The sequence below is a fragment of the Herpailurus yagouaroundi genome, unplaced genomic scaffold (genome assembly GCF_014898765.1).
Source record: "Herpailurus yagouaroundi ecotype Mexico unplaced genomic scaffold, PumYag 194, whole genome shotgun sequence".
Classification (NCBI taxonomy): Eukaryota; Metazoa; Chordata; class Mammalia; order Carnivora; family Felidae; genus Herpailurus; species Herpailurus yagouaroundi.
The window spans coordinates 3,153,055-3,180,679 of NW_024412425.1; the positions used below are offsets into that span (position 1 = coordinate 3,153,055).

At 38.2% G+C, this 27,625-nt stretch overlaps 1 protein-coding gene across 21 annotated transcripts in view; it reads left to right on the forward strand.

Annotated features, from left to right (window-relative positions):
* Positions 1-27,625, forward strand: part of ZNF568 (zinc finger protein 568) — an 87,697-nt gene that overhangs the window by 26,273 nt on the left and 33,799 nt on the right. For 19 of the 21 annotated variants that reach the window (XM_040445646.1, XM_040445642.1, XM_040445649.1 and 16 more), the window contains 3 exons: positions 3,002-3,128; positions 3,378-3,473; positions 8,173-10,947. In XM_040445646.1, the coding sequence (XP_040301580.1) occupies positions 3,002-3,128; positions 3,378-3,473; positions 8,173-9,758 (1,809 nt within the window). In that variant the 3' untranslated portion in view covers positions 9,759-10,947. Of the gene's footprint in view, positions 1-2,985; positions 3,129-3,377; positions 3,474-8,172; positions 10,948-19,385; positions 19,401-27,625 lie in introns of those variants that run through there. The other 2 variants (XM_040445664.1, XM_040445660.1) reach the window with 2 other exon arrangements.

The following is a 27,625-nucleotide window of genomic DNA, read 5'->3' on the forward strand; positions in this document are numbered from 1 at the left end:
TTCTCTTCTCTTCTCTTCTCTTCTCTTCTCTTCTCTTCTCTTCTCTTCTCTTCTCTTCTCTTCTCTCAAGTCTCTGTGCCTGTTGCTGTGTGGTAGAAGGGTCAACTACATCTCTTGTTCTTGAGGGTAATGGCTTTATGAAGAAGAGGTCCTGTAGTGCCCTGCTATATAGAGTCCCCTGTTTCCTGACGCCTGTTGCTTCTAGGAGTATCTCCAATGTGTGCTGCTTAGCTCTGCTGTTGTGTCCAAGCTGCTTTATCTTTCAGGCAAGTTGTCTGCAGAGGCTCTCTTTGCCTGTTATGGGCAGCGTTTGGGCCCTGGCCTGAATGTGGTGCATTTTAACTGGGTGTGCTCTGGTCTGTTTGTGAAATGAGACCTGTTGCCACTGCCATGGGAACCAAGGCCTCATAGTACTTCCAGGTCAGGAAATACAGTGTTGGCAGGGATTTGAGCTGGTGTTCTGTGGGGGAAAGACCTCCCAAACTGGGACTGAGGCAAGTGTAACTGGGAGGGGCATTTCTTCTGGAACAACAAAGGGAAAACTTGGTGTACACAAGTTAGGTATTGAGTGTGGGCACTCTAACAGTTTCTGCAGGTGGCCCTGTGCTTATGCTGATGGGTGCTGGAGGGAGATGGTGTCAGCTAGTTCCTTTGTTCCCAGGTGGGTCTCTCCATGAACACTGCCTTTCTGTGACACACTCCAAGATGAGCAACTAACCTCCCCACTGTGTGCCCCAGGCACTCTTCAAATCGCTATTTCCACACCGTATGTCAGTGGGATGTTTGCCCTGCCTTTTCTCCAATAATAGCTCCAATGTCCTCCAAGCTCTCGCAGGGCCAAGCTCACGAACCTTTAAAAGTCTAGGCTTTGGGGCGCCTGGGTGGCTCAGTTGGTTGTGTGTCCGATTTCAGCTCAGGTCATAATCTCATGGCTCATTTGTTTGGGCACCGCATCGGGCTCTGTGCTGACAGCTGGGAGCCTGGAGCTTGCTTCGGATTCTGTGTGTCCCTCTCTCTCTGCCCCTCCCCCACTCATTCTCTCTCTCTCTCTCTCTCTTTCTCTCTCTCTCTCCCTCTCATTCTCTTTCTCTCTCAAAAATAAATAAACATTAAAAAATAAAAGTATAGGCTTCAAGCCCTGTGGTTGCAAGAACTCATGAAATTTGGGCCCTTTAACTTCCCAAGCCAATTGCTGTGGGTGATTCATTTTCCCCATGTGCTCCCCTGTGTGCTAGTCTTGTCTCTCTCCCTTCTCCATTACTGTAGTGCCCTCCCCACTGCAGGGGCGTATAATCTGTTTCTCTCCCATACATGGGGCTTGAATTTACAACCCTTAGATCAAGAGTTGCATGCTCTACTGACTGAGCCAGCCAGGCGCCCCTCCTTATTTTTTAAATGGATAATAATAGTAGCCACTACATAGTAGCCTTATAAGGGGAATTTAAAAGTTAATATAGCTAAAGAAGTTATTATAGTACCTGGCAAATAATAACTACTCAATAGTTGACAGCGATGATAATGTTGATGGTAGTAATGATCATAGATCATAGAGACAGTTTCTTAGAAACATCACAATCTAGCCTTTGGTGATTTTCTTTTCTATTTCCCATTTTGTCTATCTCATTTGTACTATTTCTTGAATAAATTTTCCCAAATGTGGGATATGTGTGCTTTTTGTTCTCAGAGTCTTTGCAGATAAATTATTTTTCCTTATTTCCTTATTTGAATTTTGAAGTTTTTAAATAAGGAGGAAGAGTTAGATATATGTAATCAAGTAACATTCTTTTCCAGAAATTTGTCATTTGTTTCTTGGCTTCTTTTACATCACAGTCATGGTTTTAATTCTCATCCGCTGATTGTAAATAAAACAAACAAGAAACAGGGTCGCCTTGGTGGGTCAGTTAGTTAAGCATCCGACTTCGGCTCAGGTCATGATCTCACAGTTCATGAGTTCAGGCCCCACATTGGGCTCCCTGCTGTCAGTACAGAACCCACTTTGGATCCTCACTCTCCCTCTATCTCTGCCCCTCCCCACTCATGCACATGCTCGCTCTCTCTTCCTCTAAACATAAATAAACTTTTTTTAAAAACAATAAAACAAGAGGGGCGCCTGGGTGGCGCAGTCGGTTGAGCGTCCGACTTCGGCCAGGTCACGATCTCGCCGTCCGTGAGTTCGAGCCCCGCGTCAGGCTCTGGGCTGATGGCTCAGAGCCTGGAGCCTGTTTCCGATTCTGTGTCTCCCTCTCTCTCTGCCCCTCCCCCGTTCATGCTCTGTCTCTCTCTGTCCCAAAAATAAATAAACGTTGAAAAAAAAATTAAAAAAAAAAAAGAACAATAAAACAAGAAACACAAACCTGAGTCCCTTTGATGCTTAACTGTTGATTCTGTCCTTGGCCCTTTACCCACTATGTATGTTCTCTACGTTCTCTACAACTGTTCCTATCCTTCAGCCATGGATTCAGCTCTCAATTTTAGGTTGATGGCTAATTCTCATGTTTTGTCATACCTCTAACTGCATAGTAGACCTTTCCATCTGGAAGTTCTATAGACATTTCAAATTTTGCACCTTCAAATTTTCATACCTCTGCTCATCCCTCCTGCCTTATTTCTCTTCTGTCCCCACTTTCTCCATGTTCCTTTTCTCACTAGATCACACAATCACTTGGACAGGTTCTAAGATAGTTACCTGTAAGTCATGTGTAATTCTTTCAATTCTGTCACAGATTCAGTACAAATCTGTGACCACCATCTTCAGTTTCATGCATAATAGATAATGAATGCTTAAGTTTGCTGACTCAATAATTAACACCTTACAGGATATTTCTACTGTGGGTTTTTTTTCCCCTCACAGTGTAATACAAAATTAGGTAAATATGAAGCCTTAAGATACAGTTTGTAATGAACTCTGATCCCTGGATACTAGCTACATGAGTTCTTACATATTTTGACCACTGCATCTAATTTTGATGACTTCATATTAATTAGGATTGTGCATTTACAGGAAACCGTGACGTTTAAGGATGTGGCTGTGGACCTCACCCAGGAGGAATGGCAGCAGCTGAAACCTGCTCAGAGGAACTTGTACCGGGATGTGATGCTAGAGAACTACAGCAACCTAGTCACAGTAGGTAAGGGTAGCTTTGCAATTTTACATAGAATTCCTTCCCATTTTTGAAATGTATGAAGATTTTAACTTGCCTTTTCTTCACATGATTGTATGTATTCATCTGCAGGGTGAAGCCTAATTACTTTGTCTCACTGTGGAAATTCCTTTCTCCTTATCCTTCACAGACCCTCAAGCCCCTAAGACTCAGCCCAAGGTGTGGATAGTTGTCTCCAGCATTAACACGCAAGTCCTTTGCTATTTCCTGTAATAGGTTATCAAGTCACCAAACCAGATGTGATCTTCAAGTTGGAACAGGAAGAGGAGCCATGGGTGATAGAGGAAGAAATGCTTGGGAGGCACTGTCCAGGTGAGTAAGCAAAAAAGCAGCTCTGAATGAGAAAGCCACACAACAATTGTTCATGGGGTTGACACCATTTCACATTTTCCAAGATTTTTTTTTTCTTTAAGTGTATTTTCTGAGGGGGAGAGAGAGAGGGTGAGAGAATCCCAAGCAGGCTCCACACTGACAGTGCATAGCTTGATGCAGGGCTCTAACTCATGAATCATGAGATCATGACTTAGCTGAAGTCAGACATTTAACCAACTGAGCCACCCAGGTGCCCCCCCTTTGGCTAATTTTATACATTTCCTGCTCCAGATGTTGAAATAGCAATTTCTCTATAAATGCCAGCTTCCTTTAGTGGGAAATGATTTGGAGACCAAAATCCGGGCACAGTGCTTGCTCATTGCTTCTAGAGCTGGACAAAGCCAGGAAAAATACACTTTTTAGATAGAAAAAAATGTATGTGTTCATACTGATACATCCAATTCAAATTAAGGAGTATAGGGTTGTTACTTAGCTTTTTTGTTTCGTTTTTGTATCTTTTATACTGAAAATATTGGCTCTTTATTGCATTAAAATATTTATTTGCTTAATCCATATATATTTCTCAACCTTGGTACTGCTGACATTTTGGCTAGATAATTCTTTGCTGTGGGGGACTATCCTATACATTGTAGGATGTTTATGTAGGGTGTAGAATGTTTAGCACCCTCTGTGGCCCTCTACTTATTAGGTGCTAGGAGCACCAATCCCCTTTCTCACCACTCCCCCAGTCATGACAGCCAAAAATGTCTCCAGACCTTCCAGATACTGCCAAATGTCTCTTGAGGCCCCGAACTGATCTAATATATATATATAGAACAATATATATTGCATATTGCATATTACATATATTACATATTATATATATTGTATATAATATATATACAATATATATTAACAATAATACCATTATTACTAATGATTAAAAGACTACTAAATGTAGTTTAAGACTTCTTTGGTTGTATTTTTTTCTCGTTTATGATATAGTCAAACTACTGTGTTTAAAAAGTCACTTTAAAGGGACTAAGTGGCCCTAACTTGATATGTAGGTTTACTTGTTTCCATTTGTTTTCAATTTTTTTTTTTTAATTTTTTTTTTTCAACGTTTATTTATTTTTGGGACAGAGAGAGACAGAGCATGAACGGGGGAGGGGCAGAGAGAGAGGGAGACACAGAATCGGAAACAGGCTCCAGGCTCTGAGCCATCAGCCCAGAGCCCGACGCAGGGCTCGAGCTCACGGACCCCGAGATCGTGACCTGGTTGAAGTCGGACACTCAACCGACTGCGCCACCCAGGCGCCCCGTTTGTTTTCAATTTTTAAGAGTTATTTTTTTCCTCTTTTTTTAGATTTAATTTTTTTTAATTATGTAAAAATTTACATGATTCCAGTGTCAAAGCTATAAAACAAATCAGAGATGTCATGCTTCTTTCTATTCAGGATATATAAGTGAAAAGAAATCAATGTGCAGAACAGCATTTAGAATATGCTACTTTTTTTATAAAAAAGAGTGGCAGAGGCACGTGTGTTAGATATGTGTTACATGTATGTATGTGTATATACATATATGTTTAGTATATGTATAAATTAAAAGAATATAGGAATAACCTCAAAACTAATAAAAATGCTTACCTGTCAGGCAAGGGAGGAATCAGTGTTTCAGGGATAGGGTGGAATCTAGTCTTTTCTGAATATGCTGCTATTTGGTAATTTCCAATTATTATCAACTTGATATTAATGAAAGATGAGGTTTAGTACTCTTGCACCACCACTACCACTTCCCCTTTCCTTTTTCTCTGGATATAGATATATCACAATTTTTGGCTAACTTGATTTTCACTGCATACTTTGTTCTTTTAGGTGATATATTGTTACTACTGAGCCAAGAAATGACTATTAAGTACATATTCTTATATAAATTGCTGTCATTCCTAGGGTTACTATTTGCCCAATTTTTCTGTTTGCTTTGTTTTCTATATATTTTCTATATATTTTTTTCTATATATTATATATATGTTTTAATGAGACTCTCAAATCCTTGTTTAAGTAGGGAATCAATCAGTGTCATTAGTTTTTCTTATTTTGATGCATCAAAGGATAAAAAGGAAATTCCAAAAATTCTTGTAGCTAACAAATTTTTGATGCTTTTTGAGTAGGAGACTGTTGGATTAGAACCTAGGAGTTTTTTGTGGAGTTCCAAATGGCAATTGTAGAATTCCAGTTGTGTGGGTCTTTTATTTTTAATCTTATCTGCTACCTGGAGGTAGATGCCAGCATTCATGAGGGACAAGCAACAGAAAAGGATTGGAGGGGCGCCTAGGTGTCTCAGTCATTAAAGTGCCTGACTTCAGCTCAGGTCATGATCTCATGGTTCGTGGGTTTGATCCCCATGTCAGGCTTTGTGCTGACAGCTCAGAGGCTGAAGCTTGCTTCAGATTCTGTGTCTCCCTCTTTCTCTGCCCCTGCCCTGCTTGTGCTCTCTCAAAAATAAATAAACTTTATTTTATATATATGCATATATATGACATACTTATATATGTAATATATGATATGTTATATTTATATAGGTATTATATATTTTTATTATATATATTTGTATATATAATATATAAGTATACATTATATATATGTAATATATATATATTTTTTAATTTTTTTTTTTAACGTTTATTTATTTTTGAAACAGAGAGAGACACAGCATGAACGGGGGAGGGGCATAGAGAGAGGGAAACACAGAATCGTAACCAGGATCCAGGCTCTGAGCCATCAGCCCAGAGCCCGACGCGGGGCTCGAACTCGCGGACTGCGAGATCGTGACCTGAGCTGAAGTCGGACGCTTAACCGACTGAGCCACCCAGGCTCCCCTATTTTTTTTTTTTGTTTTTTTTAAGAAAAAGGATTGGAGATCTTACCATTCAACATATGCAAGTTTACATTATTCGTAGTTTTTTAGTATGAGGCTTCCTTTGCATCTGCTTTACTCTTTCCTAAGTCTAGAGCCTGTATAATTCATTTTCTCTAGGAAAAGTAAGCCTTCCTTTTCCTGATCAAGTGGTGGATATATGACCACTTCCTGTGTGGGGTGGGTAGGAGGTGGGAGGATATTGGTCACAGTTCAGTTACAGAGAAAAGAGCTCATTAGTAGCTAATTTAAGAAGGAAGGAATTTACATGAAGGTATTAAATGTCCTAGAGAACCTTTAGGAGGACTAAAGGACCAACTATAGGATAGGCTTTTTTAAAAAACAATTTTTTTAATGTTTTTATTATTTTTGAGAGACAGAGTATAAGTGGGGGAGGGGCAGAAAGAGAGGGAGACACAGAATCCAAAGCAGACTCAGGCTCTGAGCTGTCAGCACAGAGCCCCTTGCAGGGCTCAAACTCATGAACAGTGAGGTCATGACTTGAGCAGAAGTCAGAAGCTTAATTGACTGAACCACCCAGGTGCCGCAGAATAAGCTTTTAGGAATGAGTCTCAAAGTCCTATCAGAGAAGTCAGCTGTTAAGTGAGTTCCTTTCCCCACTTTGATCAAGAAATTGCTTTTCATGGGGCACCTGGCTGGTTCGGTCAGTGGAGCATGTGACTCTTGATCTCAGAGTTGTGAGTTTGAGCTCCATATTAGGAGTAAAGCTTACTTTAAAAAAAAAAAGGGGGAAGGAAGGAAGGGAGGGAGGGAGGGAGGAAGGAAGGAAGGAAGGAAGGAATGCTTCTGATTGAACAAGGAAAATGCCTTGACAGCTATGAGCTTCAGAACCCTACCACTTCTGTTGTAATATAGGTAAAATGCCCACTTTCATTACTCTTTTATTTCTGAATTTAAATGTTGTATAATTAATTTAAATCATATTCAGAACCCTATATGCAAGTGTTTCTAGGAAATGTAGTTCTAACTCACCCTCTGCAAGACGGAGAAACATAGTATGAGGTTGGAAAGATGTTACTTAAGTAAATCCATAATACTTGCCTCAGGGAGTGTAATTGCTCCCTAAGACTTTAAGTTAATCCTCTTCAGGCATCTTATCTCTGCTTTATGAGTACCTGAATCCTTTAATTTGTTCTCTTTTCCAGTGCTTTGTGGCCAAATTACTTTGTTACCTGACTTTTACATCTTAGTAGTACTTTAACTTCTTAGCCCTGCTATTAGTTATCAGTTCCCTATATGCCTTTCATTTCCATTCTTTTGTTGAAATCTCTTGTTTACCTTCTTTATACTCGTTTTTTTTTTCCTTGTGGGTTTGACCTTTAATTCTTTTACTGTCATTTTGATAGATTTTTAGGGAGAAGGGAGAAATAAACATATATATTCAATCCACTGTGTTTAACCACATGTTTTACTTTCATCCTCTGGTCATTTTGACTCCCTATCCAGTCATTTATATATTCACCCTTTCATCTTAATTATTCTGTTCATGTTACTGATTTCTGCATTATATAAGCACACTTTTAAAATCCATCAAAGCTACTTAGGCCTATCAGTGTCAGTTTTCTCTCCATAATATTTTCTATCGGAGTTAACCGCTTAAAACTTAAAAACTAGGGACATTTGTACTTTGGATTTCTTTCATATTGGGAGACTAGAGTCAATATCAAAGACCAACTCTGTAGTAGCAAATTTCTGAAATGTTATTAATAGTATAAAGCAGAAAAATTCAAAAGTAATAATTTTTGGTCCTCCATTTTAGAAGTTTGGGAAGTTGATGAACAACAGATCAAGAAGCAACAGGAAGCACTTGTGAGGAAAGTCACATCCATCTCCAAGAAAACTCTGATTAAGGAAAATGTCATTGAATGTAAAAAAGTTACAAAAATATTTCCTTTGAACTCAGATATTATTACTTCAAGACCAAACTTCTATGAATGTGACTCATTTGATAAAGATTTGGAACATAATTTAGACTTACTTAGTTATGATAAGGACTGTATAAGAGAGGAAAATTATGAATATAATAAATACAGGAAGCCATTTTACCCTTGCTCACCCCATGTTCTAACCCCCTTTAAGTGTAATCAGTGTGGACAAGACTTCAGTCATAGATTTGACCTCATCAGACATGAGAGAATTCATGCTGGAGAGAAACCCTACGAGTGTAAGGAATGTGGAAAAGCCTTCAGCAGGAAGGAAAATCTTATTACACATCAAAAAATTCATACTGGGGAGAAACCATATAAATGTAATGAATGTGGAAAAGCTTTCATTCAGATGTCAAACCTTATTAGACACCAGAGAATTCATACAGGGGAGAAACCTTATGCATGTAAGGATTGTTGGAAGGCCTTCAGTCAGAAATCAAATCTCATTGAACACGAGAGAATTCATACTGGAGAAAAGCCCTATGAATGTAAAGAATGCGGAAAATCCTTCAGCCAGAAGCAAAATCTTATTGAACACGAGAAAATTCATACTGGGGAGAAACCTTATGCATGTAATGAATGTGGTAGAGCCTTTTCTCGAATGTCATCTGTTACTCTACACATGAGAAGTCACACAGGGGAAAAACCCTATAAATGTAATAAATGTGGAAAAGCCTTCTCTCAATGTTCAGTGTTTATTATACATATGAGAAGTCATACAGGTGAGAAACCCTATGTATGTAGTGAATGTGGGAAAGCATTCTCTCAAAGTTCATCCCTTACTGTACATATGAGAAATCATACAGCTGAAAAACCCTATGAATGTAACGAGTGTGGAAAAGCCTTCAGCAGGAAAGAAAATCTCATTACACATCAGAAAATTCACACTGGAGAGAAACCGTATGAATGTAATGAATGTGGGAAAGCTTTTATTCAGATGTCAAACCTCATTAGACACCAGAGAATTCATACTGGTGAGAAACCTTACGCATGTGCAGTATGTGGGAAAGCCTTTAGTCAGAAATCAAATCTCACTGAACATGAGAAAATTCATACTGGAGAAAAACCTTATCATTGTAATCAATGTGGAAAAGCTTTCAGTCAGAGACAAAATCTCCTCGAACATGAAAAAATTCACACTGGAGAGAAACCATTTAAATGTAATGAATGTGGTAAAGCCTTCTCTCGAATCTCATCCCTTACTCTTCATGTGAGAAGTCATACAGGAGAGAAACCTTATGAATGTAATAAATGTGGAAAAGCCTTCTCTCAATGCTCATTACTTATTATACATATGAGAAGTCATACTGGTGAGAAACCCTTTGAATGTAATGAATGTGGGAAAGCATTCTCTCAAAGAGCATCCCTTTCTATCCATAAGAGAGGTCATACAGGTGAGAAACGCCGAGTGTACTAAATGAGGGAAGGCCTTTTCTTAAATTCAACTCATGCTTTACTTAACTTTTGAAATACATTGGTGTAAACTCAAAACAACCAAGATCTTTATGGAAAAATTATAAAACTTTATTGGAGGGCATAAGACTTGAATAAATAGAAATACCATGTATAGAGATGGAAAAACTCAATATCATAAAAATGTCAGTTCTCCAAAATGAATCTATTGACCTAATATAGTACCAAACATCTAACAAGAATTTTCTAGGATCTTTACAAAATGATTCTAAAATTCATGTGAAATGGAAGTCCCTGGATTGCTGAGATGATTTTGAATAAGAACAGCAAGGACCCATCTTCTACCATATATTACACAAAAGTTATGGTCATTAAATAGTGTGTGGTATCAGAGCATGAATACATAAGCAGATTTTACAGAATAGAATGCCTAGGAATAAGTCAATGAATATATGCAAACCTGGTGTATATTATACATAACAATGACATCATGAATCAATAGAGAAATGACAGCCAATAAAATTTGTTGGAGTATTTGGTTCTCCATATTGGGGAAGATAAAACTACATGCAATCTTACAATATATAAAGAAAACAGAATTGCAAAGGATTTGAACACTGGAATGTGAAAAGCCAAACTGAAATTCTTGGGAGGAAATACAGAACGTTGTCTATGGTTTTGAGGCAGCGAATCATTTTTTTAAAAGGCAAAAGGACCCTGCAGTTCCATTTCTATATATTCATCATAAAGAAACAAATATGCGTAAATATATATATATACATATATATATATATATATATATATACACTAAATTATGGATGAGGTAATGGATAAATAAAATGTGATATAGTCAAATAATGGAATAGTATACAGCAGTTAAAAGCAATAGACTAGATCTGTATTTTGTAACATGGATAGTTATGTAAAACAATGTTGAGTGGAAAAAAAATCAAAATCCTCAAATGAAACATTGTGTAATGACATTCATATAAATTGGAATTAAATCATAAAGAACAGAACTATGTTTTTATTATTATTGAAATATGTATGTATGTAAAATGGACTAGAAGGGTACATACCAAATTATTATTAGTATTTTCTCTGGCAGGGTATTGATCAAAGGGGACTTTTAGCTTTATTTGTAATTTTTACACCTTAATAAAGATCGAGAGCATATAAATCTTAAAAATTAATGATTCGCAGTGACAATATGGATGGCTTGTCTTAATGGTGTTTTTGTAGTTATTTCTCAGACCTTATGGCTTGGGGGAAGCCTGTGCCCATAGAAAAAAATGTTAGGATGGATCCATATGCCCTATCAGACACTGAGCTATTTTATCAAAAATATTTCCAGAAAATTAGTAATTGGAAGTGATAGTCCTATTTACTATACAATATGAAATTAGCATACTTGATCAATCTTATGGGTTTTTTTACATTTTAACATTTCTAAAGTTGTGATTCATTTTTTTACCAATTATGTTTTAGATTTAATTATTAAAATTTTGAAAATCAGATGGGAGTATGATAAATCAAGTATGATTTTATTTACTATTTTAGGGCACTATGGTCTACTAATGATTCCTTCTCTCAATATATCTTGCATTATTTGGCAACAGGTTTGTTGGATTCATAGCTAACTAATTAGTAATATATTTAGAGTCAATATGGAGAAAATAACATTTTCCTGAGAATTGACTCTGTGACCAGTTTTCTTGCCCTGTAGGTTTCCATAAAACCAGGACAAACATTAATATCATAGGTAATCATTACAACATTTTGGAATGAGAAAGCCTTTTATTTTCTTGAGATGGCCATAAACAATTATGTAACATTGCTTCACTCTTAACCTACAGATTATTTTATTCCTTTCATAACCCTTGATTTATATGACCTATCTTAATTTTGGTTGGAAATGGTAGCGGTCTAGACCCTGAACAGTAAAAACATAGTTCCTATAAAAGGATTTCATTCTCTATAATCTATAATAATATATGAACCACCCCTTAAGGTAAATGTTTTGTTATGCCATCTCACAATATAACTAATGCACAGAAAATCATTGGTGCCTTTTTAAAAGGGAGATTAGAATAGGAGCTATTAAAAGTGAACTTTAGCATTGAATGCTTGAATATTAACTATATTTGTTCGAGGGTGATTTCACAAAAGAAAACCTCAAACTAAAGTAGTGATATACAAACATGACCGTATCACTTTTGACTTTTATTAGCTACTTTTAAAGATTGACACTGACTTACATTTGTAAATTGCAGGGACCAATTTTCATGAAAACAACAATTTACCAAAATTTAAGTATCTAAAGGAGTATTGTCATTTCAGAGTCTCTTCTTCATTCCTTTTTTTTTTTTTTTCCTTTTTTTAAGTGTTTATTTTTGAGAGACGGAGCACAAGCAGGGGAGGGGCAGAGAGAGAGGGAGACACAGAATCCGAAGCAGCTCCAGGCTCTGAGCTGTCAGCACAGAGGTGGGGCCTGAACACACAAACCATGAGATCATGACCTGAGCTGAAGTTCAACGTTTAACTGACTGAGCCACCCAGGCACTCCCATAGTCTCTTCTTTAGTAGGTTTTATGCTAAGTCCAGTTTTGCCAGCATACCTAATTTTTGTAGACTTGTTTTTTAAAAAATAGTTTTCAAAGTTCATGTGTTATCTACATAACAAAACCTGTGTTTGATGAGTACGTGCAGAAATTAGAACCCTTGTGCATTTTTAACAGGAATGTAAAATGGTATAGCTGCTGAGGAAAACAGTTTAGCAGTTCCTCAAAAAATTACCATATGATTCTGCATTTCTCTACCTAAGTATATATCCAGAAGAATTGAAAGCAGGGGTTCAAACTGATCCTTGTACACTAGTGTTCATAGTGGCATATTCAGAATAGCCAAAAAATGGAAACAATCCAAGTGTCCAGCAATAGATGAACAGATAAACAAAATGTGGGATATACAAAAAGTGGAATATTATGCAGCCATGCAAAAGAAATTTGGATACATACTACGACGTAACTGAACCTTGGAAAAGTATGATTCCCATGTACATAAGGTAACTAGGTAAATTCATACAGGAAGTATGATAGAGATTACTGGAATAAAGGAGGAAGAAATGGAGAATTATTGTTTAATGGGTACATTGGTTCTGTTTCAGATGAGAAAATTCTGGAAATAGTGATGATTATAAAACACTATGAATATACTTAATGCCACTTAATTGTACAGGTAAAATTGTTAAAATGTTAAGTTTTATGTTATTAATGTTTTAATACATATGCACATGCATAAGTTTAGAAATACCCAATTTTTTAATCCCAACATCTGAACTATTTTAGAGTCATTCTCTATTGATAACTTTTTCTCTTGATTCTTTCTTACCTTTCCTATATTTTTGCTTATTTACTAATTTTGATTGTATACTGAACCTTGTGAATATGTTGTAGAGATTATGAATTTTGTTATAATTTTCTGGAGAATGTTGTCTTTGTCCTAAAAACAGCTACACTGGCTGGATTTAAAATCCAGCAATAGCTGAAATATCTGCTTCATTCTTTACATCTTCTAGCTATTGATTTCTATAGGCTTTTTGGAGTTTACATAAATTTGTGAAGTTCAGGCATCAGCCAAAGATTTGGACAGAATTTATAAGTAGATGTTGAATCTCCTCTCTGTAGCTCCTCCTTTCTGGAATTTAACTTTATTTTTAAAGAGTTTTTAAAACAGCCTGAAACTTCATCCTCCAACTTCTCAGGACAATAATACTGTGGCTCTCTATTTGAGTTTAGCTACCCCATACCACAGAGGCTGGAAAGTTCCATTACATGATAACCTGTATAAAAATTAATGTCTCACAGTATACTTTTCTTTTTTTCAAAGGTCAACTTCCCTTCAATTTTTTTGCCTGTTTTTGGTTGTTCCCCAATGCTTTCACATTGTGTGTGTGCGTGTGTGTGTATAAAATATATATAGTCCAGAGTTGATTATCTTTTTTTTTTTTTTAAAACCCAAAAAACTTTTTATTTTGGATTAATATTTATGTATTTATTTTTAATTTTATCTTCAAGTTGGCTAACATACAGTGTACTCTTAGCTTCAGGAGTTGATTCCAGGGATTCATCACTTAACATATAACACCCAGTGCTCATCCCAACATGTGCCCTCCTTAATGTCCATCACCCATTTTCCCCACCCTCCCACCCCAAACCCCCATCAACACTCAGTTTGTTCTCCCTATTTATGGTTTTCCTCCCTCTCTGTTTTTATCTTAGTTTTCCTACCCTTCCCCTATGATCATCTGTTAAGTTTCTGAAATTCCACATATGCGTGAAATCATGATATCTTTTTCTGACTTATTTCGCTTAGCATAATACCCTCCAGTTCATCCACATTGTTGCAAATGGCAAGATTTCATTCTTTTTCATCACCGAGTACTATTCTCTTGTGTGTGTGTGTGTGTGTGTGTGTGTGTGTGTGTGTATATATATATATATATATATATATATATATATATATACCACATCTTTTTACCCCACTCATCAGTTGATGGTCATTTGGACTCTTTCCATAATTTGGCTATTGTTGATAGCGCTGCTATAAACATTGGGGTGCATGTGCCCCTTCAAATCAGCACTCCTGTATCCTTTGGATAAATTCCTACTAGTGCAATTGCTGGGTCATAGAGTGATTCTATTTTTAATTTTTTGAGGAACCTCCATATTGTTTTCCAGAGTGGCTGCACCAGTTTGCATTCCCACCAACAGTACAAAAAGGTTCCCCTTTCTTCACATGCTCACCAACATCTGTTGTTTCCTGAGTCGTTAATTTTAGCAGTTTTTAACTGCTAATTTTAACTCTGACCAGCGTGAGGTGGTATCTCAGTGTGGTTTTGATTTGTATTTCTCTAAAGATGAGTGATGTTGAGTATCTTTTCCTGTGTCTGTTTGCCATTTGGATGTGTTCTTTGGAAAAGTGTCTATTCATGTCTTCTGCCCATTTCGTCACTGGATTATTTGTTTTTATGGTGTTGAGTTTGGTAAATTCTTTACAGATTTTTGATACTAACCCTTTATCCAATATGTCATTTGCAAATATCTTCTCCCATTCTGTCAGTTGCCTTTTAGTTTTGTTGATTGTTTCCTTTGCTGGGCAGAAGCTTTTTTTTTTTTAATTTTTGATGCTTATTTTTTGGGAGACAGAGTGTGAGCAGGGGAGGGGCAGAGAGAGAGGGAGACACAGAATCTGAAGCAGGCTCCAGGCTCCGAACTGTCAGCATAGACCCTGATGTGGGGCTCGAACTCATGAACCGTGAGTTCATGGCCTGAGCTAAAGTTGGACGCTTAACCAACTGAGCTGCCCAGGCACCCCTGAAACTTTTTACCTTGATGAGATCCCAATACTTAATTTTTGCTTTTATTTCTCCTGCCATTGGAGCCATGTCAAGTAAGAAGTTGCTGCAGCCGAGGTCAAAGAGGTTGGTACCTGTTTTCTCCTATAGGATTTTGATGGTTTCCTGTCTCACATTTAGGTCTTTCATCCATTTTGAATTTATTTTTGTGTATGGTGTAAAAAAAAGTGGTCAAGTTTCATTCTTCTGCATGTTGCTGTCCAGTTCTCCGAGCACCATTTGCTAAAGAGACTGTCTTTTTTCCATTGGATACTCTTTCCTGCTTTGTTGAAGATTAGCTGGCCATAAATTTGTGGGTCCATTTCTGGGTTCTCTATTCTATTTCATTGATCTTTGTGTCTGTTTTTGTGCCAATACCATACTGTCTTGATGATTACAGCTTTGTTAATACAGGCTAAAGTCCAGAATTGTGATGCCTCCAGCTTTGGTTTTCTTTTTCAACATTACTTGGGTTATTTGGGGTCTTTCATGGTTCCATACAAATTTTAGGATTGTTTGTACTAGCACTGTGAAGAATGCTGGTGCCATTTTTATTGGGATTGCATTGAATGTGTAGATTGCTTTGGGTAGCATTGACATTTTAACAATATTTGTTCTTCTAGTCCATGAGCATTTTCCATTTCTTTGTGACTTCTTCCATTTCTTTCATAAGCTTTCTATAGTTTGTAGCATACAGATCTTTTACCAAAGTTTATTATCTTTTATGGATTAATCTGAAATAAGGCCATTTGTCACTACAAAAAGTGGAAATAGAAGATGACATTTGAGTAGAGAACTGAAGGAGGTGAGGGAATAAGTCATGGGGAAATTTGGATAAAGAACACTTAACTATAGAGAACAGAATCTTTAAAGACCCTTCAGTGAGAGCATGCCTGATATATTCAAGTACTGATAAGAAGTAGGACTTTGGTTAGAGTAAATTAAGAAGAGAGTAGTAATTGATAAAATTTAGAAAGAGATTGAGAGCCAGATTAAGTAGTGCCTTAAAGATGAGTCTAGGAAGGAGTTTAGGTTTTGTTTTGTAATAACTGTAAGACCATTGGAAGGCTTTAAGCAAAAGATTAACACAATCTGACTTAACTTTTAAAAGAATTGTCTTAAAAATTGTCTTATAGGGCCTAATTATAATAAAGGAGCAAGTGTGGAACCAGAGATACAAATCAAGAGGCTTCAGATAAAAGTTACTTAGATCTGTGTGATAGTGGTTGATGTATTGAGAAGTAGTAAATTTCTTGAGACATTTTCAAGGTAGAGCTGTAAAGACTTGGCTGATAGGTTTGATGCGGTTCATTAGACGAAGAGAAGAATCCAAGCTATTGCCAAGATCTTTGGCCTGATCAACTTGAAAGATGTAATGTCCATCTGTTGAGACGGAAAATCTGTTGTACCAGCTGTTTTGTGGGTCTAGATGAACAAGGGGATATGCCTAGATTTCCAAGCACAGAATCCTACTAGACAGATATATGGATACGGAATCCAGAAGATAAGGATGACTAGAGATATACTTTCATGAGTTGTTAGGATATTAATTGTACTTAAAGCCAATGGACTGGATGAGAAGAGATCTAAGGACTGACCTCAGGGAGGGGGGTGGTGTGTGTGGCAGAATTCCAGCATTTAGAGATCAGAGAAGCAAAGAGGAAGCAGCATAGGTGACAAGAAAGTAGACCTAGGGAATTAGGAGAAAACCAAAAAAGGGTCATATACTGGAGGCAAAGTGAATAAAAAGTGTTTTAAAAAGGGGGAAGTAATGAACTTTATCAAATTTTGCTAATTGGTCAAATAAAAAGAAGACTGAGAAACTGATCATTCAGTTATTTAGCAGTGTTAAAGTCATTGGTGACCTTGACAAAAGTAGTTTAAGTGGCAGTAAGTAAAATTCTGAGAATGAAGAGAGGAAACAGAGGTAAAATGACTATAGTGATGTGAGATTTTACAATTGTTCTAAGTGACTGATCAAGCAGACAGGTTATTAAGCTTATAGACAATTTGAATAGCACAGTTAATGAATTTTACCTACTAGGACATATCTAGCACATGCAGCTGGCAACTTTCAAAATATACATTCTTTCCAAGCAAACCTGGAGCATTTATGGAAGTTGATAATAAAGTATCAATTTCATTGATGTAGAATTTAAGAAACAAAACAAAGAAAAAAAAAAAACCCCAGACTCTTAAATACAGAGAACAAACTGGTAGTTGCCAGAGGAAAGGGGGAGGGGGGTGAAATAAAGGGGATTAAGAGTACAGTTATGGCGATGAGCACTGAGTAAGGTATAGAATTGTTGAATCTTATTGCACACTTGAAACTAATGTAACACTGTTAATTAGACTTCAATGAAAAAAAAAGCAAGTATCAACCAAATATCAGTAGATGATATCTTAAACTGCACTCATCACATTGCAGTTAAACCACACATCAGTTACAAAATGCATAGGTACGCTCAGTGATCAGAAAACAGGAAAGTTATCAAAGACTACTGGGGTCATTTTTTAAATTTTTTTTTCAACGTTTATTTATTTTTGGGACAGAGAGAGACAGAGCATGAACGGGGGAGGGGCAGAGAGAGAGGGAGACACAGAATCGGAAACAGGCTCCAGGCTCTGAGCCATCAGCCCAGAGCCTGATGCGGGGCTCAAACTCACGGACTGCGAGATCGTGACCTGGCTGAAGTCGACGCTTAACCGACTGCGCCACCCAGGCGCCCCTACTGGGGTCATTTTAAAAGACACAGGAATCATCTTCAAAGGACTCTTACTGACCAAACATAAGACAGTGTTTTTTAATACTTACTTGTTTTTGAGAGAGGAAGAGACAGAGACAGGGAGAGAGGAAGAGGATCCAGTGCAGGCTCGGCACTGTCAGCGCAGAGCCCGATGTGGGACTTGAATCCATGAACCATGAGATCATAACCTGAGCTGAGATCAACCTTAACCAACAGAGCTATCCAGGGCCCCAAAGATAAGACAATTTTAACAAGAAAAAGACTAACAACTACAGATGATTGAAATATAGCAATTTGTGAAAATCCATAAGATCAACTGTCTGCAGGAAAGCAAGATATCAAAACTCATTTTTTGGGGGGGCACGTGGGTGGCACAGTTGGTTGAGCATTGACTTCAGCTTGGGTCATGATCTCACCATTTTTTAATTCAAGCCCCACATCAGGCTCACTTGTCAGTGCGGAGCCCACTTCAGATCCTATGTCTGCCTCTCGCTGACCCTCCCCTGCTTCTGTGCTCTCTCAAAAAGGAATAAACATTAAAAAAACCTTTATATATAAAACCTTTATATATAAAAACCTTTATACTATATATATAGTACCAACTTCTTATATGAAAAGCATGATAATTAGGGGCGCCTGGGTTGCTCAGTTGGTGGAGCATCTGACTCTTGATTTTGGCTTAGGTCATGATCCCAGGGTCATGAGATCTAGCCCCATATTCTCTCTTTCTCTCCCTCTACCCCTTTCCCCTGCTTGTACTCTCTCTTAAAAAAAATAAAAATAGAGGAGAGGGAAGATGGCGGCGTAGGAGGACGCTGGGCTCACCGCGCGTCCTGCTGATCACTTGGATTCCACCTACACCTGCCTAAATAACCCAGAAAACCGCCAGAGGATTAGCAGAACGGAGTCGCCGGAGCCAAGCGCAGACGAGAGGCCCACGGAAGAGGGTAGGAAGGGCAGCGAGGCGGTGCGCGCTCCACGGACTGGCGGGAAGGAGCCGGGGAGGAGGGGCGGCTCGCCGGCCAAGCAGAGCCCCTGACTCTGGCTGGCAAAAGCGGAGGGGCCTGACGGACTGTGTTCCGACAGCAAGCGCGACTTAGCGTCTGGGAGGTCATAAGTTAATAGCTCTGCTCGGAAAGCGGGAAGGCTGGAGGACAAAGGGAGGGAGAGCTGCTGAGCCCCCAGACGACAGAGCTCAGTTTGGTGGGGAACAAAGGCGATCGCCAGCGCCATCTCCCCCGCCCATCCCCCAGCCAAAATCCCGAAGGGAACCAGTTCCTGCCAGGGAACTTGCTCGCTCAGCGCAAACACCCAACTCTGTGCTTCTGCAGGGCCAAACCTCCGGCAGCGGATCTGACTCCCTCCCGCTGCCACAGGGCCCCTCCTGAAGTGGATCACCTAAGGAGAAGCGAGCTAAGCCTGCCCCTCCTGCCCCCGTGCACCTTGCCTACCCACCCCAGCTAATACGCCAGATCCCCAGCATCACAAGCCTGGCAGTGTGCAAGTAGCCCAGACAGGCCACCCCACCCCACAGTGAATCCCGCCCCTAGGAGAGGGGAAGAGAAGGCACACACCAGTCTGACTGTGGACACAGCGGTGGGCTGGGGGCAGACATCAGGTCTGACTGCGGCTCCACCCACCAACTCCAGTTATACACCACAGCACAGGGGAAGTGCCCTGCAGGTCCTCACCACGCCAGGGACTATCCAAAATGACCAAGCGGAAGAATTCCCCTCAGAAGAATCTCCAGGAAATAACAACAGCTAATGAACTGATCAAAAAGGATTTAAATAATCTAACAGAAAGTGAATTTAGAATAATAGTCATAAAATTAATCGCTGGGCTTGAAAACAGTATAGAGGACAGCAGAGAATCTCTTGCTACAGAGATCAAGGGACTAAGGAACAGTCACGAGGAGCTGAAAAGCTCTTTAAACGAAATGCAAAACAAAATGGAAATGACGACAGCTCGGATTGAAGAGGCAGAGGAGAGAATAGGTGAACTAGAAGATAAAGTTATGGAAAAAGAGGAAGCTGAGAGAAAGAGAGATAAAAAAAATCCAGGAGTATGAGGGGGAAATTAGAGAACTAAGTGATACACTAAAAAGAAATAATGTACGCATAATTGGTATCCCAGAGGAGGAAGAGAGAGGGAAAGGTGCTGAAGGGGTACTTGAAGAAATAATAGCTGAGAACTTCCCTGATCTGGGGAAGGAAAAAGGCATTGAAATCCAAGAGGCACAGAGTACTCCCTTCAGACGTAACTTGAATCGATCTTCTGCACCACATATCATAGTGAAACTGGCAAAATACAAGGATAAAGAGAAAATTCTGAAAGCAGCAAGGGATAAACGTGCCCTCACATATAAAGGGAGACCTATAAGACTCGTGACTGATCTCTCTTTTGAAACTTGGCAGGCCAGAAAGAGTTGGCACGAGATTTTCAGTGTGCTAAACAGAAAAAATATGCAGCCAAGAATCCTTTATCCAGCAAGTCTGTCATTTAGAATAGAAGGAGAGATAAAGGTCTTCCCAAACAAACAAAAACTGAAGGAATTTGTCACCACTAAACCAGCCCTACAAGAGATCCTAAGGGGCATCCTGTGAGACAAAGTACCAGAGACATCACTACAAGCATAAAACATACAGACATCACAATGACTCTAAACCCGTATCTTTCTATAATAACACTGAATGTAAATGGATTAAATGCGCCAACCAAAAGACATAGGGTATCAGAATGGATAAAAAAACAAGACCCATCTATTTGCTGTCTACAAGAGACTCATTTTAGACCTGAGGACACCTTTAGATTGAGAGTGAGGGGATGGAGAACTATTTATCATGCTACTGGAAGCCAAAAGAAAGCTGGAGTAACCATACTTCTATCAGACAAACTAGACTTTAAATTAAAGGCTGTAACAAGAGATGAAGAAGGGCATTATATCATAATTACAGGGTCTATCCATCAGGAAGAGCTAACAATTATAAATGTCTATGCGCCGAATACGGGAGCCCCCCAATATATAAAACAATTACTCATAAACATAAGCAACCTTATTGATAAGAATGTGGTAATTGCAGGAGACTTTAACACCCCACTTACAGAAATGGATAGATCATCTAGACACACGGTCAATAAAGAAACAAGGGCCCTGAATGATACATTGGATCAGATGGACTTGACAAATATATTTAGAACTCTGCATCCCAAAGCAACAGAATATACTTTCTTCTTGAGTGCACATGGAACATTCTCCAAGATAGATCATATACTGGGTCACAAAACAGCCCTTCATAAGTATACAAAATTGAAATTATACCATGCATACTTTCAGACCACAATGCTATGAAGCTTGAAATCAACCACAGGAAAAAGTCTGGAAAACCTCCAAAGCATGGAGGTTAAAGAACACCCTACTAACGAATGAGTGGGTCAACCAGGCAATTAGAGAAGAAATTAAAAAATATATGGAAACAAACGAAAATGAAAATACAACAATCCAAACGCTTTGGGACGCAGCGAAGGCAGTCCTGAGAGGAAAATACATTGCAATCCAGGCCTATCTCCAGAAACAAGAAAAATCCCAAATACAAAATCTAACAGCACACCTAAAGGAAATAGAAGCAGAACAGCAAAGGCAGCCTAAACCCAGCAGAAGAAGAGAAATAATAAAGATCAGAGCAGAAATAAACAATATAGAATCTAAAAAAACTGTAGAGCAGATCAACGAAACCAAGAGTTGGTTTTTTGAAAAAATAAACAAAATTGACAAACCTCTAGCCAGGCTTCTCAAAAAGAAACGGGAGATGACCCAAATAGATAAAATCATGAATGAAAATGGAATGATTACAACCAATCCCTCAGAGATACAAACAATTATCAGGGAATACTATGAAAAATTATATGCCAACAAATTGGACAACCTGGAAGAAATGGACAAATTCCTGAACACCCACACTCTTCCAAAACTCAATCAGGAGGAAATAGAAAGCTTGAACAGACCCATCACCAGCGAAGAAATTGAATCGGTTATCAAAAATCTCCCAACAAATAAGAGTCCAGGACCAGATGGCTTCCCAGGGGAGTTCTACCAGACGTTTAAAGCAGAGATAATACCTATCCTTCTCAAGCTATTCCAAGTAATAGAAAGGGAAGGAAAACTTCCAGACTCATTCTATGAAGCCAGTATTACTTTGATTCCTAATCCAGACAGAGACCCAGTAAAAAAAGAGAACTACAGGCCAATATCCCTGATGAATATGGATGCAAAAATTCTCAATAAGATACTAGCAAATCGAATTCAACGGCATATAAAAAGAATTATTCACCATGACCAAGTGGGATTCATTCCTGGGATGCAGGGCTGGTTCAACATTCGCAAATCAATCAACGTGATATGTCACATTAACAAAAAAAAAGAGAAGAACCATATGATCCTGTCAATCGATGGAGAAAAGGCCTTTGACAAAATCCAGCACCCTTTCTTAATAAAAACCCTTGAGAAAGTCGGGATAGAAGGAACATACTTAAAGATCATAAAAGCCATTTATGAAAAGCCCACAGCTAACATCATCCTCAACGGGGAAAAACTGAGAGCTTTTTCCCTGAGATCAGGAACACGACAGGGATGCCCACTCTCACCGCTGTTGTTTAACATAGTGCTGGAGGTTCTAGCATCAGCAATCAGACAACAAAAGGAAATCAAAGGCATCAAAATTGGCAAAGATGAAGTCAAGCTTTCGCTTTTTGCAGATGACATGATATTATACATGGAAAATCCGATAGACTCCACCAAAAGTCTGCTAGAACTGATACATGAATTCAGCAAACTTGCAGGATACAAAATCAATGTACAGAAATCAGTTGCATTCTTATACACTAACAATGAAGCAACAGAAAGACAAATAAAGAAACTGATCCCATTCACAATTGCACCAAGAAGCATAAAATACCTAGGAATAAATCTAACCAAAGATGTAAAAGATCTGTATGCTAAAAACTATAGAAAACTTATGAAGGTAATTGAAGAAGATTTAAAGAAATGGAAAGACATTCCCTGCTCACGGATTGGAAGAATAAATATTGTCAAAATGTCAATACTACCCAAAGCTATCTACACATTCAATGCAATCCCAATCAAAATTGCACCAGCATTCTTCTCAAAACTAGAACAAGCAATCCTAAAATTCATATGGAACCACAAAAGGCCCCGAATAGCCAAAGTAATTTTGAAGAAGAAGACCAAAGCAGGAGGCATCACAATCCCAGACTTTAGCCTCTACTACAAAGCTGTCATCATCAAGACAGCATGGTATTGGCACAAAAACAGACACATAGACCAATGGAATAGAATAGAAACCCCAGAACTAGACCCACAAACGTATGGCCAACTCATCTTTGACAAAACAGGAAAGAACATCCAATGGAAAAAAGACAGTCTCTTTAACAAATGGTGCTGGGAGAACTGGACAGCAACATGCAGAAGGTTGAAACTAGACCACTCTCTCACACCATTCACAAAAATAAACTCAAAATGGATAAAGGACCTGAATGTGAGACAGGAAACCATCAAAACTTTAGAGGAGAAAGCAGGAAAAGACCTCTCTGACCTCAGCCGTAGCAATCTCTTACTCGACACATCCCCAAAGGCAAGGGAATTAAAAGCAAAAATGAATTACTGGGACCTTATGAAGATAAAAAGCTTCTGCACAGCAAAGGAAACAACCAACAAAACTAAAAGACAACCACGGAATGGGAAAAGATATTTGCAAATGACATATCGGACAAAGGGCTAGTATCCAAAATCTATAAAGAGCTCACCAAACTCCACACCCGAAAAGCAAATAACCCAGTGAAGAAATGGGCAGAAAACATGAATAGACACTTCTCTAAAGAAGACATCCGGATGGCCAACAGGCACATGAAAAGATGTTCAGCGTCGCTCCTTATCAGGGAAATACAAATCAAAACCACACTCAGGTATCACCTCACGCCAGTCAGAGTGGCCAAAATGAACAAATCAGGAGACTATAGATGCTGGAGAGGATGTGGAGAAACGGGAACCCTCTTGCACTGTTGGTGGGAATGCAAATTGGTGCCGCCGCTCTGGAAAGCAGTGTGGAGGTTCCTCAGAAAATTAAAAATAGACCTACCCTATGACCCAGCAATAGCACTGCTAGGAATTTATCCAAGGGACACAGGAGTACTGATGCATAGGGGCACTTGTACCCCAATGTTTATAGCAGCACTCTCAACAATAGCCAAATTATGGAAAGAGCCTAAATGTCCATCAACTGATGAATGGATAAAGAAATTGTGGTTTATATACACTATGGAATACTACGTGGCAATGAGAAAAAATGAAATATGGCCTTTTGTAGCAACGTGGATGGAACTGGAGAGTGTGATGCTAAGTGAAATAAGCCATACAGAGAAAGACAGATACCATATGGTTTCACTCTTATGTGGATCCTGAGAAACTTAACAGAAACCCATGGGGGAGGGGAAGGAAAAAAAAAAAAAAAAGAGGTTAGAGTGGGAGAGAGCCAAAGCATAAGAGACTGTTAAAAACTGAGAACAAACTGAGGGTTGATGGGGGGTGGGAGGGAGGGGAGGGTGGGTGATGGGTATTGAGGAGGGCACCTTTTGGGATGAGCACTGGGTGTTGTATGGAAACCAATTTGACAATAAATTTCATTTATTAAAAAATAAATAAATAAAAATAAATAAAAATAAAAACATAATTAAAGAGAATTAAAATTTTATTTTGCTTTCTCCATATGAATTGTATTTCATAGTACCAAATAGTCCTAGTAAAGGTATAAAATAGCTAAATAATTTATAAAGAAAAGTTCTATACAGAATAGCTCTAGTTAACAATTGTAAGAAGAATGCTAGAATTAGAAAAATCAACATTTTACAACCTCAATGAAGTAACTGATTCAAGCGGTAAGTATCAATGAATACTAAAACTCTAAATAAAGGGTGATTGAGAAATGGGTAGTTTTAGGATACCAACGTGTCACCCTATATAAAATACAACTTTATTTTTTTTAAGTTATTAGAATATCACCCTGATGATTTTTTTAACATTTATTTATTTTGAGAGAAAGAGCATGAGCAGGGGAGGAGCAGAGAGAGAGGGAGACAGAGAATTACAAGCAGGCTCCATGCTGTCAGTGCAGAGCCTGATGTGGGGCTTGATTCCACAAACCATGAGATCATGAACTGAGCTGAAATCAAGAGCTGGCCCCTAAAGCAACTGAGCCACCCAGGCACCCCTAAAATATAACTTTAAAGTGGAAAGATCAGGGGCGCCTGGGTGGGTCAGTTGGTTAGGCATCAGACTTCAGCTTAGGTCATGATCCCCCCAGTTGTGGGTTGGAGCCCGACACTGGGCTCTGTGCTGACAGCTCAGAGCCTGGAGCCTGCTTTGGATTCTCTGTCTCTGTCTCTCCCTACCCCTGCCCCAGTCGCACTGTGTGTGTATCTCTCAAAAATAAATAAACATTAAAAAGTTTTTTAATTTTAAGTGGAAAGATCAGTTTCATCACTGGTCAATCTCAGCCTCAAAGTAGGACAACTAAATATTATGTGCTAATTGATGTTATACAGCATAAAGACAGAGCCAATAATTTTTAAAATCTAATCAAATGTTTAATTTCATTTACTAACAATACCCATAAAATGTAGAGAAAAAGATCAGTAATGTGAAACAGAAGCAATCAGGCAAGTTGCATTTTCTTCAGGACAACTAACCTGTTTAATTAAAGCAATGGCGTGAAAACAAAGGAATATTCTAGATTAAGAGAGACTTCAGAGACAACAGTCAATGCATGGACCCTCTTTGGATTCTTTTCTGATGAAAACAATGGCAAAAAAGTTATCTGGGAGTGTAGTTGTAACACTGCATTTTTCTGATAACTAATGATGTGGAATATCTTTTTGTATATTATAGGCCATTTAGGTATCTTCATTTGTGAAGTGCCTATTGTATATTGTCCACATATTTACTGGCTTGTATGTCTTTATTAATTTGTGGATATATGTTCTGGATATATATTCTTTGCCAGAGATATGAATTATTTCTCCCACTAGCTTGACTTTTTACTTTTTTAAAGGTATCGCTTATGAATAGAATTTCTTAAATCTTAGGGACATCTAATTTATCAGTGTTTTTTTCTTTTATGGTCAGTGTTTCTTGTATCAATTTTAAAAATCCTTGCCATACCACGGGGCACCTGGGTGGCTCAGTTGGTTGAGCATCCAACTTTGGCTCAGGTCATGATCTTGTGGTCTGTGAGTTCCAGCCCCACATGAGCTGTCAGCACAGAGCCTGGGCTCTGCTACAGATTCTGTGTCTCCCTGTCTCTCTGCCCCTCTCCCCCCACTCTCTGTGTCTCTCTCAAAAATAAATAAACATTAAATTTAAAAAAAAATCCTTGCCGTACCAATATCATAAAGACATTTCCCTATGTTTTCTTCCAGAAACTTTGTTTTACCTTGTACATATAGGTCTGCTATTGGTTTTGAATTATTATGTATAATTTGAACTAAGGATCAAGGTTCATTTTTTTCCTCACATAGATATCCAGTTGACTTAGCACTATGCAATGAAAAGACCATTATTTAACTATTGAAATTCAGTGGCTTCTTTGTCATAAACCTGGTGTCTAAAAATGTTCAGTCTATTTTCGGACTTTCTATTCTGTCCTATTATCTACTTACTTATCTTTGCACCAAACTACAGATTTGTTTACTGTGACTTTATATTATTTATTTATTTTCTTATTAAAAAAAATTTTTTTAATGTTTGAGAGAGAGAGAGAGACAGAGTGAGTAGGGGAGGGGCAGAGAGAGACATAGAGTCTGAAGCAAGCACCAGACTCTAAGCTGTCAGTACAGGGCCTGATGCAGGGCTTGAACTTCAGGAAACTGTGAGATCATGACCTGAGCCGAAGTTGGACACTTAACTGACTGAGCAACCCAGACTTCCCCAACTGTGACTTTAACACAAGTCTTGATATCTGGAAATGTAAATCCTTCAGCTTCTTCACATTTCCTTAGTGATACAGATCCTTTGCATTTCTGCATATATTTTGGAATTGGCCTGACATTTTCCACAAAAAATTGTGCTGAAATTTTGGGGGGGATTACATTTAATTTATTTATTAATTTACATGAAAATTGAACAATCTTAGAATCTTAGAATCTGAATCTTAGAATCCATGAATATGGTAAATCTTAGAATCCATGAATATGGTAAATCTAGGCCGCCATTCATTCCAGTACACTTGGAGACAATAGGCCAGTGAGGAAAGAAGGAACAGTTTAATCGGGAGCTGGAAAATTTGTCTTTTTTATTTGGCAAAAAGATGAGATCTAACCTTCAACAATACTCAAAGATAAAGCCATATAGATGAAGGATTTTAATGTTAAAACTTAAAACACTGGTAAAATATATATATATAGTTGAATACCTTTTAGACATCGAGGTAAGAAAATATTTCTTAAAATAAAACACACAAATTGTTGATTAAAAATGAAACAATTTATATATTTGGCCATTGTAAGTAAGTGTTCAGTCACCATCAAATGAAATTTTAAAACAAAAAAAAGTTATAAATTAGGAAAAGACATATGCCATACACATAACTAATAAAGAATTGATATCAAGAATATATATACTTTGGGGGATCCTGGGTGGCTCAGTCAGTTGGGTGTCCG